We start from the raw sequence: 18,526 nt of genomic DNA on the forward strand, positions 1-18,526 counted from the left end.
TTCAAAAATTTGCAATTATTCGTATTTAACAGTTTATATCTTTTATAATTAGTATTATTATTTTAATATAAAAGCACGTTCTTTTATTAATAAATTATTTTTTAATTCTATTTTGTAACTATGAATTCTTAAAAGCGGGACCAACGGCAAATAGTGATATGATCATAGGGCATGATTTGATTTGGACTTTTGAAGAAAACAAAATTGGGTTCCATTAAAAAAGAGTTCACTTTCAAAATCTGTTTTGGGCTGACAGAGTTTGCAAATTCGAACTTCAATTATATTTCCAAAAAGGGCAAAAAAATATTAGACCAAACACAATGTTCAAGCTTGGAATCATGCCAAAGGTCAGCTCAATTTCAAAACCGTTATTTTGGGGCCAAGATGTCCATGTTGGGTAAACATTTTCTGGGTCTTCTTTTGACTCCTGCCTTTCTTTTGTCTTAAGGCCTAAAAGCAAAACAGACTGCATTCATTTTCCAGTTCATTATTTTCGATTGTGCATCAATCTGGGAAATATAAAAATACTTTTGGGGACACATCTTTTTTTCCCCTTCTGTTCAAGTATCCTAAATCTTTGATTTACACTAATTCGATTGACAACTTATAGGTACTTTATAGACAATAGGGCTTGAATTCGAGATTTCTAGTTGAGCTGGATCAACTTCCTAGCTACCTAGCTGATCCAAACACCTAGTAGTTACAGAAACAAAATCACAAGCGAAAACACCATTACAATAATAAGTGATGTAATATTGAATTATGTACACATTCGATATATTTTTATTGAAAATCTTGATAGCAAGTGCTCAAGAATTTTTACCTAGCTTTTGTCCTTGGTAAAATTATCAGAGAAGAGTTCAAGGAATAAAACAACTATATACATAAACATGCGCATTGCACATGGTCTAACCAAAATTAGCCAGAATCAGCATATGCCTAAGAACGAAAAAAAATGGAATCCACCTTGAATTTGAAGGCTGAAGGGTACTGGATTAAGCGTGTGTTTGGGGTGGCGTTGAGTCACCTCAAAACGTGATTTTATGGAAAGTAGCCTTGAGCCACCCCAAACATGCTCCAAGACCAGCGAGTCAAATTTGGAGAGACAGGTCATTTTCAATGAGAATGAATCATAGGGGGAAATGACTGATGCAGCAAAACTGGCAAAACAAACGAATAAAAGAGAGAGAAGATAAAGTAGAAATTAGGATTACCGAAAGGGATGTAAATGAAGGTTGGCTTTAAAATTGCTATAATGAGAATGCAATAATGAAAAAGGCAATGAATAGTGATGAAAAAATACGTAGTTTTACGTAGCTGATAAATTCATAATGTTGAAGCTTTAATTCCAGTTCCACAAAGCAGCAGTTCAGTACTGCCACAAAAACTTTGTTCTGGTAGAATTCTGCAGCCCCACTCTTTCATTTCAAGCCAATGTCACTGTAAATGATTGTTTCCTTGTGTTTATGATTTCTTTCATGTAGAAAATGCTGCGTAAATCACCCAGGATAACGAGTTCAAGATTGGAGATAATTCACTTTCCTGCAGAACGTAGTAGTCAGCCTAACTTGAGATATACACCCACGAACAGAGTTAATTCAAGACTATAATCACTCGGATGTCCTTAGTTGTTCCAGGGCTTACTTCCCATATGATTTGAGAGTGTGTCAAAAATGAAAAATAACATACTTTTGAGAGGAGGCAAAGGAAAAGGCAACTTCTAGAAGCAGAGGCCAGTAATCAAGACCCCCATTTATTCCACTTTATCTTACAACATCAATATGCTTCACGCAATTTTCTTTTACAATGTATCATAATTAAAAACTGAGCGGATCTCAATTCTATGCAGAACATGAGCCCTGAATCATGTCAAACAACTGTGAAAGAGTATCAGTTGCTTCATCAACTAAAAAAATTGACACATTCACAAGGGTCTTTTCCTTTTACTTTCATTTGAAAAGAAGAAGCAAACAAACAAAAACTGTTTCCTTCTGTGATGCTGCCTGGTATAGTACACAAAATTTACAACTACTTCACTCTTAGATACAAGATTCTATAGTCATCAAACTATTTAGGGCAAATCCCCTAACAGAAAAACTTTTATGATTAACTATGGTTTGCTATGCATCACCTACGTCAACAACACAGATAAAAGGTAACGACAAGAATCAAACAGGAAAGAGCTCACAGAAGATATGTCCAGATAATTACTCATCTTGAGATGCAGATGACATCAAGTTATCCAATGAGTCCACAACTTGCCCTTCAGTATTTGACATGTTATTTGTGTTTGCTTGACAATTTACAGCGACAGGTTGACAGTTCCCTTCACATGGAATCATGAAATTTTCATTTCCACATATATCAACCTGAGATGGTAATCCTGCACGGTGATCAAAGCACTGAAAATTGGTCTCACACTGAAGACCAGTCGCATGGCCTGTGGGCAGCATATTGGTTTGCCCATCCTTAAAGATTGAAGAAGAGCTATTGCACTGCTTTTTATAAGGAAAAACACCCAACTCATTGTCAATTTTCCCTTTAAGGTCTACCAGAATGCTCCTCAACCTCAAGACCTCAGCTTCAAGAAGCGCATGGCCTTGTAGTTTCTTAACTAATTGCTGATTCTGCAGACGCAGTTTCTTAACTTCCTCCTCCAGGTGAGCTGTCTGTGCCTTCTTCTTCTCCCTATACTTTCGAACAGCTTCTCTATTACCCGAAGGCCGTTTTCTTTTTGAGTTGGTGTGCTCCTTATCATCTGTATGATCATCCTCAGATGCAATCACTTGGGTGTGTGTGTGGTAACATGTGTGGGTATGTGCTGCATCAGGGCCAGGAGGGTTGCAAGTGTGAGTATGGGTGCATGTTCTGGTGTTCCTCAAGAATTCATTGATTTTATTCATGGATGTTGGAGACTGAACATTGCTAGATGACTCTGGATTCGACAACAAGAAACTATCTGAAAGCTCAATATCTCCATCATCCATATTTTCTTTCTTTACTTTGAGTGATACTACTTAATGGTGGTTTGTCAACAGAAGAACATATCTGCAACAACCAATTTTAAAGTTAACAATTACTACGATACGGCAAATGAAAATGACACGCAAATGAGTTTGACTTTATGTTTATTCACACCAAACTCAGATATTTTCCCCAAAAGCAGAAACTTAATTATTGCCTTCAGTTGACATTACTCAAGGATATATTAAAAGAAGCACAGACCTTGAACAAAAATTTACAGTCCAATCTAGACATCATGACCTAGGATTCCAGAATCAGCTTACTGAACAATTCATAGATTATCCAGATGGATTCACTCCACCGTAATCCAGAATCATGAAGAAAGGCCAATTTTGATATTGAAATAATAATGTGCGGGGAGAGAATCCGGGCAAAAATAGGGACACGAAGACAGACAGATTATAAGCGCTGGAAATTAGAATCAGAATCAGAGACCAGAGCCAACAAAGGTACAAATCGATGAACAAGCTGAGAATTTGAAGCAGAACCGTAGACTCGGATAAGAAAAATCTGCTACTTTTAGCTCAAAGGAGCAAACAAACACACCTCCAGAAATCTGAATCGCCATGCCTCTGTTCTTCGGTCCTGGATTCTTCTAAACTTGCAAGTCAAAGGAACATGATGTGTTGATTGAGATTTTCCTACTTAAACTGGCCTTGGGCTTGGGCCAACTACGAAGCTCCATTAGTATTAAAGGGTGAGGATATTATATTAATTAAATGATTCTCGCGATTGTTAATTAAAGTTTTTGCTTTTATATTAGGGCTAAAATACATAATTTTTTTTTTAAAATTTAAAATAGTTGAATATAACTTTCTCATCTTAAAAATTTAAAAATAATCCCTAATTTTTAATTTTATTTTTTAAAACTTCCTATTATTAATTATATTATTTTTCATAAGGGTTAAAATGTTATTCAATTAAAAAATGTTATTAAAAATATTATATTATATAATTATTTATAATAAATTTTTATATTTTTTGAATAGTTGAGGTATTGATAAAAAAATTTTATTATCACTGTAAAATTTTTTAACTATTTATGTTTATATTAGTTTTATCTATTTTTTTTTGTTATCAATGGTGCATGATTTTATTATTTTAAAAGATAAATTTTTGAAAAAAATTAATTTTTTAATCCTTCAACTTTTAATTCACTTGTAACTCAATCATTCAACTATGACCCGCTGTAATTTAGTCCTTCAACTATAACTCGCGATGACTCAGTCTTTCAACTTTTGATTCATCTATAATTTGGTCCTTATTTTTTAATTTTTTTAAAAAAATTTCTTATCAAATAAGAGGGATAAAAATGCTCATATACTATTTTAAAATACCCTTCTCTTGTTCATTAACGTGAGATATAAGCTAACATGAAAAAAAATTAACAAAAGTTCAGGGACTAATTTGTAAGTGATTCAAAAGTTGAGAGACTGAGTCATAGGCGAGTTATAATTGAGGGACTGAGTCATAGCGAGTCATAGTTGAGGGATTAAATTATAAGTAAATTAAAAGTTGGAGGATTAAAAGATTAATTTTCTCTAAATTTTTATTTATTTTTTCATGTTAGATTGATGTAATACACATGGCTAAAATATTTAAAATTTTAAGTATTACCATATTAGATTAATTTATCTTTTAATAGTAGAAAACTATGCACCATTGATAACGAAAAAAATTAAAAAAACTAACACAAAAGTAAATATTTAAAATTTTATATGGTGATAATAACATTTACTTTGGCTATTATCAATGACTCAACTATCCAAAAAATAATAACATTTACTTTGGCTATTATCAATGACTCAACTATCCAAAAAATATAAAAAATTTATTATAAATAGTTATACAATATAATATTTTTGTTTAATAACATTTTTTTAGTTGAATGACATTTTAACTCTCATGAAAAGAATAACATAATTAACAATAAAGGATTTTGAAAAATAAAATTAAAAATTAGGGGGTTAATTTTAAATTTTTAAAAATAAGAGGTTATTTGCAATTATCTCAAATTTATAAATATTTTATGTATTTTAACCTTATATTAACAAAGTTTGGCAAATAAGACTTCGATCCATAATTGGATACTAAGATTCCATATCCAAGAGTAGGAATTATAATAAATTTCTCTTTGTCGCATTCAATTATAGTGTCTTATAACTGTTTGATCAAAGTATTATAAAATAAGGTTCATGTTAGGTATAAATAAATTTAAAAAAAAATTAAACTTTTAATCCTTCAACTTTTAATTCACTTATAATTCAGTCCTTCAACTATGATTTGCTGTGACTCAATCTCTCAACTATGACTCGTCTATGACTCAGTCCTTCAACTTTTGTTAATTCTTTTTTTTCATCTTAGCTTAGATCTCACATTAAAGAATAAGAGGAGGGTATTTTAGAATAATATATAAGCATTTCTTTTATCCCTTTTATTTGATTTTTTTTATTTTTTTTAAAAAATAAAAAAGTAAGGACCGAATTATAAATGAATTAAAAGTTGAAGGATTGAGTCACAACAAGTTATATTTAAAAGACTGAGTCGCAGTAAGTTATAAGTGAGAGACTGAGTTATAAGTGAGTTAAAAGTTAGAGGATTAAAAGATTAATTTTTTTTAAATTTAATTTACATATGGTTTTTCATAGATTGTATTGAAGATAAGATTACTTCAAGTATCTTGATCAACAAACACAAAATTATTACGACACAAAATGTGAAAATAACACGTGAAAATGACATGAATTGGAGTAGTAAGCTAGTAATTTAATTGGATTAGACTTAATTCAACTCAAACTTATTTAGATTGATTTAAAATACCCCAAACACATAAAAAAAATTATATAACTAAACTTGGTTTTAACATTTTGAGCTTTCAAGCTCAAATTATTAAATATTATTTTATTTTATATTCAACTTCAATTTTTAACTTTTTTTAATTTTATTTTATTAATAATAAACAAATTTTGAGTGTTCGGTCTAATTTCATCTGAGTTTGAGTTCGGTTCATATTTTATCAAGCTTATTCAAATGGCCCAAATATTTTTTTTAAAAAAATTCTCAAACCCAAAACTAAAATTTCTCCCAGCTTATTTTGTTTTAACTGTTGGTTTTCACGATCCTAGGGCGAAGAGGGAACAGTATAGCATATTGTGGGAAGTTAGATGACTCATCACTACTTTATTTGTTGAAACGTATGAAGGTTAATGGTTAAGATGCCAACATTGAGGCCAATGGGATTCATTGAACTTGTTGGACAAGAATGTTTTTATTTTAGTCATTCCAATCCTAAATTTAAGAGCTGGATAACTTGTCTACAGAGATTTAGAAAATTAGTTAATTTGGTTATATTTCTAAGAAATTTATATTGGTTTTAATAAAATACCTTTTAATAATTTTCATAGGAAACTATTCCTATAGATGAAAGTCTCCCTTTAATATGTGCAATCAATAAGATAGTTTGAGAAAAAAAAATTATAAATTAAAAGGTAAAAAAATATAAATTTAAAAGATAAATACATTGAGATCTTACATTTAGAAATAAAGCAAGCCCTACAGTAAGCTTCTAAATTTAAGAATTAAGATAGGAGGGAATAACATTCATCTATTTGAGAGTTGATAATGGTGACAAACAATAAGCTCTCTTGGATGATTCTTGGATGAGAAATGTAGTGATTTTTCCTAAGGCTTAGGATCAAAGAATATTTTTACCTTTCAACTATTTATTTAAGAGCATATGATATCTTAAAATTTATGGTGCAATTTTTCCTTTCAACTCTTGAAAATGGTGCATTGAGTATCATATCCTTAAAAAAGTTAACTTTAATTATTAGTTAATTTTATAATTATAGAAAATGATTCATAAAATTACACACAAGTTCCTTATTAAAAAAAATGAATTTCAATTAAGTCTCCTAAATTACATATAAAAAATATGATACAAATATGATTTTGTTGCCCATGTAAAAGGTGAAAATATAATTATGATTGACCATTATTTTAGGGACTTTATTGATATCAATTTCTTATAGAGTAATTGTTTACTATTTTATGGGTCATTTTTTATAATTTTTTAAGTTTTTTTTGGGTCAACTAATAGCGGAATGCTCAATATACCGTGTTCAAAAGGTAAAAGAAAAATTACACTACTACATGAAAATTTAGGATATCAAGTGCTATGAAAAAATAGTTTAGGAAAAAAAAAGCCATTTAGCCTTTATTTATTTATTTATTGAAGCATACTCTTGCTTCTATTGGATATGTAATTTGTTTAATTCTCTGCATGCAGCAACCATCATAGTAGCATCATTGCTGTGGACAATTTGCTGAAATTTCCAGTTTTCAAAAAGTTATTTGGTAGAAACCTAAGTAGTTAGCTTTGATACATGATCACATTCTATCTTTGACTGAATTTGGTCCCTAATTTTCTTCTAGTCATGAAATTCCCGAAATATAATTGTTAGTTTTTCTTGATTCTTAAGCATTAATGAAGATTAAAAAAATACAGGCAAATGTTCAGGTCTATGGCAGAATCACCTGGTAGACCGAACAGGCATACCAATGTTTTGAATTTTGAGCTTGAACCAAACTATTGTTGATAATTAAGATGCAGAAATTTCAGATTTCAAAACTCAATATCACTGTTCCTATTTCAGCATCACCAACAAAATAACACACACAATATCATGAAAAATCGCCATATCCTAGACCTTCCAAGAGGTTCCATTTCTCTGGACAAATAACCCAATTGGAATTTCCGTATTGATAGTCATGCTTATTGAACTTACAAGCCTTTATAAGCATGTCTGTATGGTGTCACATCGTTATCATATACATATACATATAGTGACTAGAAAATCCTGTATAAGAGAACCTTGAAAAGCAAGGAAGCATATTGCATATTCTTCCATCATGCATACTAAATAGAAAAAACAAGATCTTTTAGCATGGGGCGTGCTATAACAGTAATCCCAATAACCCAAAATAGGCACAATCCATGTTTACAACTTGTTCTAAAAGCAAACTAAAACAACTGCATTTACTATTTTTTTATTCCAACAAGAAGGGAAGTTGATGCCACAAGAATGAAACCTTTTGATTCCTCTTTGCAACCATAGAAAAAGAAGTCTTTGGAAACAATAAAGTGACAGTACGAGAATGAGAAAATCTCAGATATAGCCAAGATTCAATAAGAACGCAGATTTTGGCAGCTTTGAATGTACTTTGCCAACTGGAACAAAAGTTCCATAGAAGTTTTTGTGGTGGACGGATTTCATGTTGTTGGAGAGCTTGAATTCTCTCACCAACCTCCTAGCCTTCATAATTTCATGCCATTGGTGGCTTCCGATATTGGCTTCTACCCTTTTGGGATTTCATCACTAGGCAGTCCAGTTCTGCTGCTCAGCTGCCTTGCCTTGACAAGAAATCTGTCATCCTTCAGAGAGAAGATCAGGCCACTATTCATGTTCTTACCAAGAAATATGGACTTACTGCAAAAAGATTACTTGTTTCATATAACATGACAGCTAAGAAATGTCATTTTGCTATTTTGCATTTATCTCCTGCACTTATGTACACAAATATAAAACAGTAAACGATCAGTTAACATCTCCAAAAACAGGATTAAATATTAAAACAATGTGAAAATACAATTGTTGGTTCCTATACTTTTAGTGTGTTTTAGTATTAGTCTCTATAATATTTTCATTGTCCCAAATCTCAAAGTTTCATTCTTTTGCAACACTAGTTCTTATTGTCACTAGTGGAATTAACAATGCTGATATGTACATAACCCCATTAAATACAGTGCTAACTTGATAAAGTTATGATGAGTTGGATATTGTGTAACAATAAAGACTAATGATGAAATTTAAGGGATTACAAACAACAACAACAACAACAAGCCTTTATACCACTAGGTGGGGTCGGCTACATGGATTGCAAGACGCTATTGTGTTCTATCATTTACCAAGCTTTTAGGAATATTATTAATTAACAGATCGCGTTCAATAACTTCCAAAAGTGTTCTCTTAGGCCTTTCTCTACCTCTCTTAATCAGACTCAAAGTTATATTTTCCACTCTTCTCATTGGTGCCTCTCTTGGTCTTCTTTGTACATGCCCAAACTATCTCAACTGATTTTCTACCATTTTTTCCTCAATAGGTGCTACCCTCACTTTTTCACGTACGTGCTCATTTCGAATTTTATCTTTACGTGTATGTCCGCACATCCATCGTAACATTCTCATCTCTGCTACTCCAACTTTATGCTCTTGTTGTCCCGTTAGAGCCCAGCATTCACTACTATATAACATTGCCGGTCTGATAGTAGTGCGATAAAACTTTCCTTTAAGTTTATTAGGCACCTTACGATCGCAAATAACTCCTTTAACTTTTCTCCAATTAAACCACCCAGCTTGAATTCTATGTGAAATATCTCCACTAATTTTGCCATCATTTTGAATAATGGCTCCCAAATATCTAAACTTTTCCACTTAAGGTATAATTTGATCTTCCAATTTCACTTCCAAATTATTATCGAACAGTCTTTTACCAAATTTACAATATAAATATTCTGTCTTACTTCTACTCAGATGAAAACCTTTCGACTCTAATGTCCTCCTCCATAACTCAAATTTGCAATTAACCTCTTCTCTTGTATCTGCTATAAGAACTATATCATCCGCGAAGAGCATACATTTCGGAATTTCCCCTTGAATATGTTCCATCAAAACATTTAAGATCAAGTTGAACAGATAAGGACTCAAAGATGATCCCTGATGTAGTCCAATCTTTATAGGAAAATTCTTTATTTGACCACTAGGCGTTCTTATACTAGTTTTTACCCCCTCATATATATCTTGTATGGCTTTAATATAAGCAATCCGTACTCCCTTTTTTTCTAACGCTTTCCAAAGCACTTCTCTTAGTATACGGTCATAAGCTTTTTTCAAATCAATAAAAACCATGTGTAGATCTTTATCTTTACAACGATACTTTTTCATTAATCCCCTTAGTAGATAAATCGCCTCTGTAGTTGATCTACCTGGCATAAAACCAAACTGATTCTCAGAAATACTTGTCTCCAATCTCAACCTGTGCTCAATTACTTTCTCCCACAATTTCATTGTGTGGCTCATGAGCTTAATCCCTCTATAGTTAGTACAATTCTGAATATCTCCTTTATTTTTATAAATAGGAATTAATGTACTTCTCCTCCACTCATCAAGCATTTTCTTAGACTGTAAAATTACATTAAATAACTTAGTTAACCATCTTACCCCTTCTTCACCTAAACATTTCCACGCTTCGATAGATATACAATCAGGTTCGTTGGCTCTACCATTTGCCATTTTCTTAAGAGCTTCATTTACCTCCTTATCACGTATTATTCGATAGAATGAAAAATTTTGTTCTCCTTCACCAGTTACTAAATCGTCCAAGTTACTAGATGAACCCTCTCCATCATTGAAAAGTTTAAAAAAGTAAGTCTCCCATCTATTTTTAATTTCATCATCTGTAACTAAAGTTCTTCCCTCTTCATCTTTAATACACCTTACCTGTTCTAGATCTCTTGATTTTCTTTCCCCACTCTTGGCAATCTTATAAATATTTCGCTCTCCTTCTTTCGTCTCAAGGCTCTTATAAAATTCTTCAAAAGCTTTAAAACGAGCTTTACCCATAGCTCTCTTAGTTTCCTTCTTAGCCATACGGTACCTTTCCCAATTTTCCTCACTGTTACACAAATGTATGGCTTTAAAACAGTTCTTCTTATACTTGATTTTGTCCTGTACACTATTATTCCACCACCAAGACTCCTTATCTCTCGGACCAGAACCTTTTGATTCTCCCAAAACTACTTTTGCAACCTCCCGTATCTTTTTAGCCATATCCTCCGACATGATGTTAGCACTTTTCTGAGATTTTCAAATTCCTTTATCCAAAAGATTTCACTTGAAAATATCTTGCTTCTCACCTTTTAATTGCCACCACCTAATCCTTGGTGCTACTACTTGTCGACGTTTTTGGATTTTACTCATAATACACACATCAAGGACTAGGACTCTATGTTGTGTCGTTACAGCATCTCCAGCGATCACCTTGCAATTTTTACAAAGTCTTCTATCTGCGTTCCTAACCAAAAGAAAATCAATCTGTGACCTTGAGGCTCCACTTTTATAAGTGATGAGATGCTCATCTCTCTTCTTGAAACAAGTGTTGGCAATCTTAAAATCATACGTCAATGAGAAATCAAGAAGAGTTTGTCCTTCATTGTTTAGCTCTCCAAAACCAAAACCACCATGCACCCTCACATACTGACCAGCTTCCCTCCCGACATGCCCATTAAAGTCTCCTCTAATAAAAATATTTTCACTCTGTGGTATGTGTCAAATCAACCCCTCCAGATCCTCCCAAAATAATTCCTTAAGACTAGCTTCTATCCCGACTTGTGGCGCATAAGCGCTAACAATATTAACAGTCTCACGTCCAATTATCAATTTTAAGGAAATAATTCTATCTCCAATTCTGCTAACTTCTACAACGTTCTTCTTCCACTCCTTATTTATAATGATGCCTACTCCATTGCGGGCACTTACTTTTCCTGTATACCAAAGTTTGAAACCTTGAATATCCTTAGCTTCTTCTCCACGCCATTTTGTTTCTTGCAGGCAAAGGATATTGATTTTCCTTTGAATCATAACCCCGACAACCTCTACAGATTTACAATTCAATGTCCCAACATTCCAAGTACCAAATCTAATTTTGCTCTCATGGACTAACTTCTTTAGCCGCGTGCGTCCAGAATGATGCGGTAGCACTTGCTCATTTAACACTACATCCGGGCGCCGATGCAGCGATTCTAACTCACTTATCACTATACTAGCCATGCAACGCGTTACTTACGGGCAACGACCTAGCATTAACATTATAACGTCTATTGTCCATGTTCATGATAGATTCAACAAAGTTTTACATTGGCTGTTGATGGCCTAACACAACCCTCCTCCTTTACCCGAGCTTGGGATCGGCTATAAACATAGGCGGAGTTAAGGGATTACAAACAACAACAACAAAAATATTATAGAGACTAATACCAAAACACATTAGAAGTATAGAACCAATGGCCGTATTTTTCCTAAAATATTTTAACCAAAACAACGGAAAGCTAGATTGCAATTCGGCTTTGTTCAACAAAAATGTATGTCTTCAGCCCACATCTTTTTGAACTCAAAATTATTATGAACCAATATATATAAATATGTGCGCGCGCACACGCAAATGGACATTCAGGTAAAAAAAGGGGGAAGTCACATTCAAGCTACGAATTCCCCTATAGTTAAATACATGTGGGTAATCTATTGCAGTGCACCGGCATGCTTTTCTGCCCTTTTGCTAGCCACAAAAAGGAAGTTTCCCAAAATTATCAAATGACATAGAAAATTGAAGAATCAAGAACCAAAAAAGCATCATTCAAACACAGAGTGCACAGAGTTTTAGGATTTGAAATTCTTGTGCTAGAAAGTGTACCTGATACTTTGCTAAGAAATTAGAGCTGGTAATGATCTCATTGATGATTTGTGACTCCAAATCACTATCAATTAGTTAAGCAGAGAATGTGATTTCTTCCCCTATGCAAACATATCTTCTTGATCAATGAACCAAATATTATAGCCTCAAATGTGCAGACTGTGTTCACCATATAAGAATAATATCAGAAGAGTTTGTCTGTCCATTGCACCATTTATGAGAGTTTGTCAATGGAAAGAAAGGTGACTAATGTTGTTCAGGCCCGGTAAATGTTTCTCTTCAAAGTTGACAACTGTCAAAGATTTCAGCTAAAGATTAGTAAATACATATTCTATAGTATCCTTTGCATGCTAAATTTGGTAAATATATAAGTTCATATGTGTTTCAAACATGACAAATTATATGGATCTCGTGCCGAATTAATACATGCATGAAAGGATATTATAGAATAGAAAACAAGGTAACAACAATCAACTCCCGAACGCAAATTAAACCATATTATTTCTCAAGTTAGAATAATATTCATAAGATAGAAATCACATTTGTGTTAAGTATCTTTAATATAAAATATAAATTTTATAGTAAGCAATACTATAAATAAAATAATAAATTATTTAAATTTCATGCGGTTGCCTAAATGGATGAATATTATTTATAATAATTCAAATTTTATTCACAAAAATAGTTGTATAAATTTAAAAAAATAAAATGTAAAGTAAAAAAGTGTTGTGAGAGGGAATTTTTAAAATTAAAGTGATCGCGTGGCAATGATTTCCCCTTGTCTCCTCTTCAACAAGACACTTCTCCATGGCATGATTTCCATTTTCCAAGGCTAGATGCTTCGCTTTTATTCCCTTATTTATTTATTTACTTATTTGATTTTTTCCTGTAAAATTGGTTGCATGTGAGTGCATAGTAGGTGACCGGCGGAGAGAGGGGAAAGCAGTAAAATGTAAATTCGAACCTGATGAGGCTACCCAATTTGATGTTGAAGACCCTTGTGATTGAGCAATTCAAGTGAGTACATCATCATCAAAAGTAATGAGGGGGATGTGAGCAATCTTTGACCACTCTCTGCCTTTTTTCTTTTGGCACCGCTTTTTAAGCTTTGGACAGATAAAAACAAATAGAGTATGAATAGAAGTGGGCAAACCCTCCTTTGGGTAGCATTTGAGTTTAGGACACACTAACAGATGTAAATCCCGCAAAGCTGACAAGTGGCGAAGACCATTATAATCCAGAGTTTTAACATTGAAACACTCCTCAATAATAAGTTCAGTAAGAGTAGGTGGCAATAAGTCCGGTTCGGGAAGACACTCGGCTTCTTCATCTTGAATTCTCAAAGATTGTAAGCAAGTACGATTATGCAAGCCCCACTCCCTTCGAGACACCACCAGTTTCTGGCTTCCCTTGATAAAAAGAACCTTCACATTCCTTGGCAAACCCCCCTCAGAAAATGATTCCACTCGTGGGCAGTCCAATATATGTAGAATCCTCAATGCTGGAAAGAGGATGTGCATGCGCTTTGGAAGTGATTTTAAACTCTGTAGTCCTTCCACGTGAAAGTAGCCCAACTTGGGGGCAGAAATTCCTCCTTTCGGAAATGATTCAAATTTATGGCAATCGATCAGTTCCAAAGACAGAAGGGAAGTTAGACGATGATCTTGCCCCTCACCAACAGATAATGTTTCAAGTTTACCACATTGCTCTAATTCTAATTTCTTAAGCCTGGGGAATAAATCAAGAGGGAAGGTCCTTAGGGAGTCACAGTTGCATATCGATATTCTTTGAAGGAAATTATGACCATGCGGCAATGGGAATCCCAGAGAAGAGCAATCTGCAATCACCAAGTTTTCAAGGCAAGTATGGGCAACCATATTCTCAAACATTTCAGCCGAAAAGCATTTTGTGAAGGGTTCCCCGATGCGGAGATCTTTTAGAGTTGATGGAAGGCATTCCAATTGCACCTTTCCACAGTTTAATAGCATCAATTCATGAACGGATGGAGCCCGCAAAAGTGCAGCCACCAGCTGCTTGCAATTAGAGATGATTAGCAACGTTAAAGAAGGAAGTTGTGCCGGAATGTGCAGCTCTCTCAACTTGGGACATCCTTTTAAATAAAACTCTTGCAGACATGGGAAAGAACCATGGACATCTTCACAATTCCATTCCTCCCTTCCCTTCATTTCCTCAAATCTAAGGATCTCAAGGGATACAAATGGAGTCGTACAAGAATTATTCCCACAAAATTCAGGACCAACGGCCACAACACTATCAAGGCCCACAATTGAGAGTGACTTGAGAGTTGACAACAGACCCAATGATGGCAAGGATGAACAATATTTACAATCCATCAACTCTAACGACACTATAAATGATAATGTATTATCTGTTAACCAACTTGGAAAATTGGGACTTTCAAAGTTGCTAATTGACAACTTTTTTAAGTTTCGGGGAGGTTGGAGATTCTCGAGCACGTCACTTTCTTTGTGTGATTCTTCATTCTTCATGCTCCACCCAAATGCTAACTCCTCAAGGTGTCTTTTATTTTTCAAATTGGCAGCTAAACAGTCCTTGGAATCTGTTACATTTTGTAAATCTAAAATAGACAATGCTCCTCCCAGATCAAGATCTCCTAATTGCCTGATGTCAGTCTCTTCGCAATCACCCACAACAAATGATGAGAAAACTTGAAGATTTCTCAATTCCCCCATTCTCTTCGGCATATTTTTCACCTTAGTTTCACAGAAATCAAGGTGTCGCAAATTTATGAGTTTGTGCAAGTTATTCGGCAATTCTTCCAAATCCTGACAAAACCCCAACTTCAGCGTTTGCAAGTTATAAAGTGAGCATATTGAATCGGGTAGTCTTTTTATACCGGTTTTTGAAAGATTCAAATAACGTAGATGCTTAAGCTTGCCGATAGACTTGGGCAATTTAATGATGTTGCTATATCCTGACAAATTTAAGACATGCAAGCACCTAAATTTGAGCAACAAATCTCGTATCATACTGTTGGACAAAAACAACAAAGGATCAGACGGCAAATCATGCATGAAAGTGCGCAATCTCTCCGCATTGCATATAACATCAAATTTTCTAGCAGAATCACCGAAACTCTCTTGAATATATGAAAAGTGGCGGGTAAATTTCGAGGTGTTTTGTGCTTTAGTTTCTTGCAACCTAAAACAAAAGTCTCCAGAAGCATTCTTTGCCAAATCATGAATAAGATCATGCATGATGTAACACGTTTTATCTCCACTTGACTGTTGGAAAAATGATCTTGATAAAAGATCATGAAACACTTGATCTCCAACAACCTTCAAGTCTTTCCTTTGTTGTGCACTAAAAAAATTCTCAGCCATCCACAGCTCAATGAGATGTTCTTTCGAAAATTTATAATCTTTAGGAAATATGGAACAATAAGCAAAGCATCTCTTGAGAAGAGAAGGAAGGTGATGATAGCTCAATCTTAAAGCCGGGGGAATAATATCTTTATCTACCTCCCATATTTCACTTCCCAAAATGTCTTTCCATTCCTTAATAGATGACTTTGTTTTCAGTAATTTTCCAATTGTCTTTAACGCTAAAGGCAACCTCTTGCAGTTTTTAGTAATTTCTCTGCCAGTCCCTTCAAAATCAACATTTGGAAAATGAGCATCTCTATTGGGCAGAGCATTTTCTTTGAATAACGACCAACTATCTTCTTCTTTTAATTTGTCCAGTGAATGTGTTTTAGTTGAGCACATAGTTGAAGCAACAATTTCACTACGGGTGGTTACTAGAATTTTGCTTCCAGGAGCCGTAGATTTGAAAGGAGTTTTTAAGGCCTCCAATTGGACACTATTTTCATTCCAAAGGTCGTCCAAAACAAGAAAGAATTTCTTACCGGTTAACATCCCCTTCAATTTATTTTGCAGTACATTTAAATCTTTACTATCATCACTGGAAAAAGTAATTGCCTCAATAATGGCTCTAGTCACCCTTGTAATATCAAAGTCATCAGAAATGCATACCCATGCTTTGAGCTCAAATCCATCTTGCGCCCTCGCATCATTGTAGACGTACTTGGCAAGAGTGGTCTTACCTAACCCTCCCATCCCCACTATGGAAAGGATGGATAACTGACTGCTATTGTCATTTTCTGGTAGCAACAACTCCTGAATGATCGCTTCTTTATCTTCATCTCTACCATAAATTATAGGTTCATCCACCAAAGAAGTTGTCGGAACCTTGCTCACGGATCCTACACTTGCGCCTTGGCCTTCCTTCAATCCTAGCTTATCCTTTCGATTTTCAAGATATTCTAGGGTGTGAAGGACTTGTTTGATCCTTGATTGGATTTCCTTGTCAAATGAACTAGCAGAACCAGTTAAGAGGTTTCGTACCTTGCGTATGACAGAACCAGATTGTGATTTAGCTTCCACCACGCGCTTCGTCTCTTCGTAGTCGATCTCATCAAGGACATCCTCAGCATCGTAAACAGCATGTTTGACCATATCAAGCCAAGCTTTCACATGTGGATTGGTGATCTCCTTTTGCTCTGCATCGTCAATCGCAGCATTGAGGGATAACATACAGATGTTCAACTTGTCCAGCAACGTCTCGTCCAGTTTCCTGCCTCGGAAGAAGTCAAGCACTTCCCGGGAAGCCAGCCTTTCAAAAGCCACCTGGAGGAAAGAAGAGATAACAGCACCGCCAACTGCTTCAAGAGCCATGGATGATTTTGCAGAGAAGAAACTAGAGGGAGGAAGTGATAGTAGAAGAAGAAAAAGCAGGCGAGGCCAATGTGTGGGGAAGGAGGCTTCATAGACACATGTTACATGACTGACGCAAATAATTGATGAAGGCCAGCTAGCAAATTCAGAACAAGAAACAGAGACATGTTACTCTACTGAACTCTCATGGTCCTACGCCCAATTGTATTAAATGAGACAGAAATCGAAATTTACTGGTGATGGCAAGTTGTGGTTGATATGCAGATTCATTGATGTAGGAAGACTCGGTCTGGGAGCTCTTGGTCTACTCTGATGTCAAGTAGCAGAGGTCTCATTTGTATTCAATGACTCCACCTAAATTTGTTTCGAACGGACGTTTTCTGGCGGAGCATTTATCTAAATCAAATGCCAATGGGCTGCCTCATCATAAATCATAATATATACTCGTTCCACATTTTTGAACTGATTTTTACTCATCAATAAAATAATTATTTATTTTTAAATTAATTTTATCTTATCATATTTATTTCTATTTAATAGAGTATTTCACTTTAAAATAAATATAAAATAATTTATTTAATAGGAATAATTTAAAAAGAAAAGACAATGGTTACACCTTAAAAGATAAAAAATATCTTACATTTTTTAACATCTAATCCCTCAAAAAATATTTTATATTTTTGAGCTGATGAAGTGTATATACATATATGTGTGTGTATATACACACACACAAAACAAGCTTACAAAACCGTGAATATCAATATTAATTATCAAATATTTGTGCGTGTAGGTGTGACATTACAAGTGCATCTATATATAATATGTGTAGTTCTAAGAATTCTCCTCACTTGAAAGTGACAAAAGAATTGTACATATATTTCGATCGGCAAAGAAAAAAGAAATTGAAAATGAGAAAAGATGGATAGGATGGAACTTCAAATAAGGACTTTCAACATAATGACTTTTATTCTTCTTAAAAATATATCAATTTTTTAAATTATATATATTTTGTTTAAAAATAAAAATAGTTTGTACAATTTTTTGTATAGATTTTGCAGATTCTTATCTTTAGTGAGTAAACTTGTTACCTTTACTCTTTATTTTAGAGAGAAACTTTGGAATTTTTTTAAAATATTTAATTAAAATTTTAAAAGAAAATAAAGAAAATTCATAATTTGGTCTATATAGTTTTAAGTGGATTGCAACTAAGTTCCTAAATTTTAACTTAATGTGACCCAATCCCTAAATTTTGATAAA

General features: G+C 33.9%; 2 protein-coding genes across 3 annotated transcripts; both read right to left on the reverse strand.

Moving 5' to 3' along the window:
* Window positions 1-714: 714 nt before the first annotated feature.
* LOC129315404 (basic leucine zipper 24-like) lies at window positions 715-3,666 on the reverse strand. Of its 2 annotated transcripts, none has more exons than XR_008594480.1 (3): window positions 2,212-3,640; window positions 1,304-1,542; window positions 715-1,160 (listed from the first exon to the last, which is right to left on the reverse strand). XR_008594480.1 is itself a non-coding variant. In XM_054959064.1 (3 exons), the coding sequence occupies exons 2-3, from the start codon at window positions 2,985-2,987 to the stop codon at window positions 1,518-1,520; spliced, it is 801 nt and encodes a 266-aa protein (XP_054815039.1). In that variant the 5' UTR covers window positions 2,988-3,048; window positions 3,571-3,666; the 3' UTR covers window positions 715-1,517. The 2 variants fall into 2 exon arrangements, 1 of the variants encoding a protein (XP_054815039.1); XM_054959064.1 differs by having other exon boundaries at window positions 715-1,542; window positions 2,212-3,048; window positions 3,571-3,666.
* Window positions 3,667-7,998: 4,332 nt separating this feature from the next.
* On the reverse strand, window positions 7,999-17,311 carry LOC129316692 (putative disease resistance protein At3g14460). Its single transcript, XM_054961089.1, has 3 exons — window positions 13,516-17,311; window positions 12,552-12,843; window positions 7,999-8,513 (listed from the first exon to the last, which is right to left on the reverse strand). Exon 1 carries the CDS (start codon window positions 17,267-17,269, stop codon window positions 13,565-13,567), a length of 3,705 nt encoding a protein of 1,234 aa, XP_054817064.1. The 5' UTR covers window positions 17,270-17,311; the 3' UTR covers window positions 7,999-8,513; window positions 12,552-12,843; window positions 13,516-13,564.
* Between the last annotated feature and the right edge of the window lie 1,215 nt (window positions 17,312-18,526).

The sequence above is a fragment of the Prosopis cineraria genome, unplaced genomic scaffold, assembly GCF_029017545.1.
Source record: "Prosopis cineraria cultivar Desert tree isolate PC_DT_omini unplaced genomic scaffold, ASM2901754v1 PC7, whole genome shotgun sequence".
In the NCBI taxonomy this organism is placed as follows: domain Eukaryota; kingdom Viridiplantae; phylum Streptophyta; class Magnoliopsida; order Fabales; family Fabaceae; genus Prosopis; species Prosopis cineraria.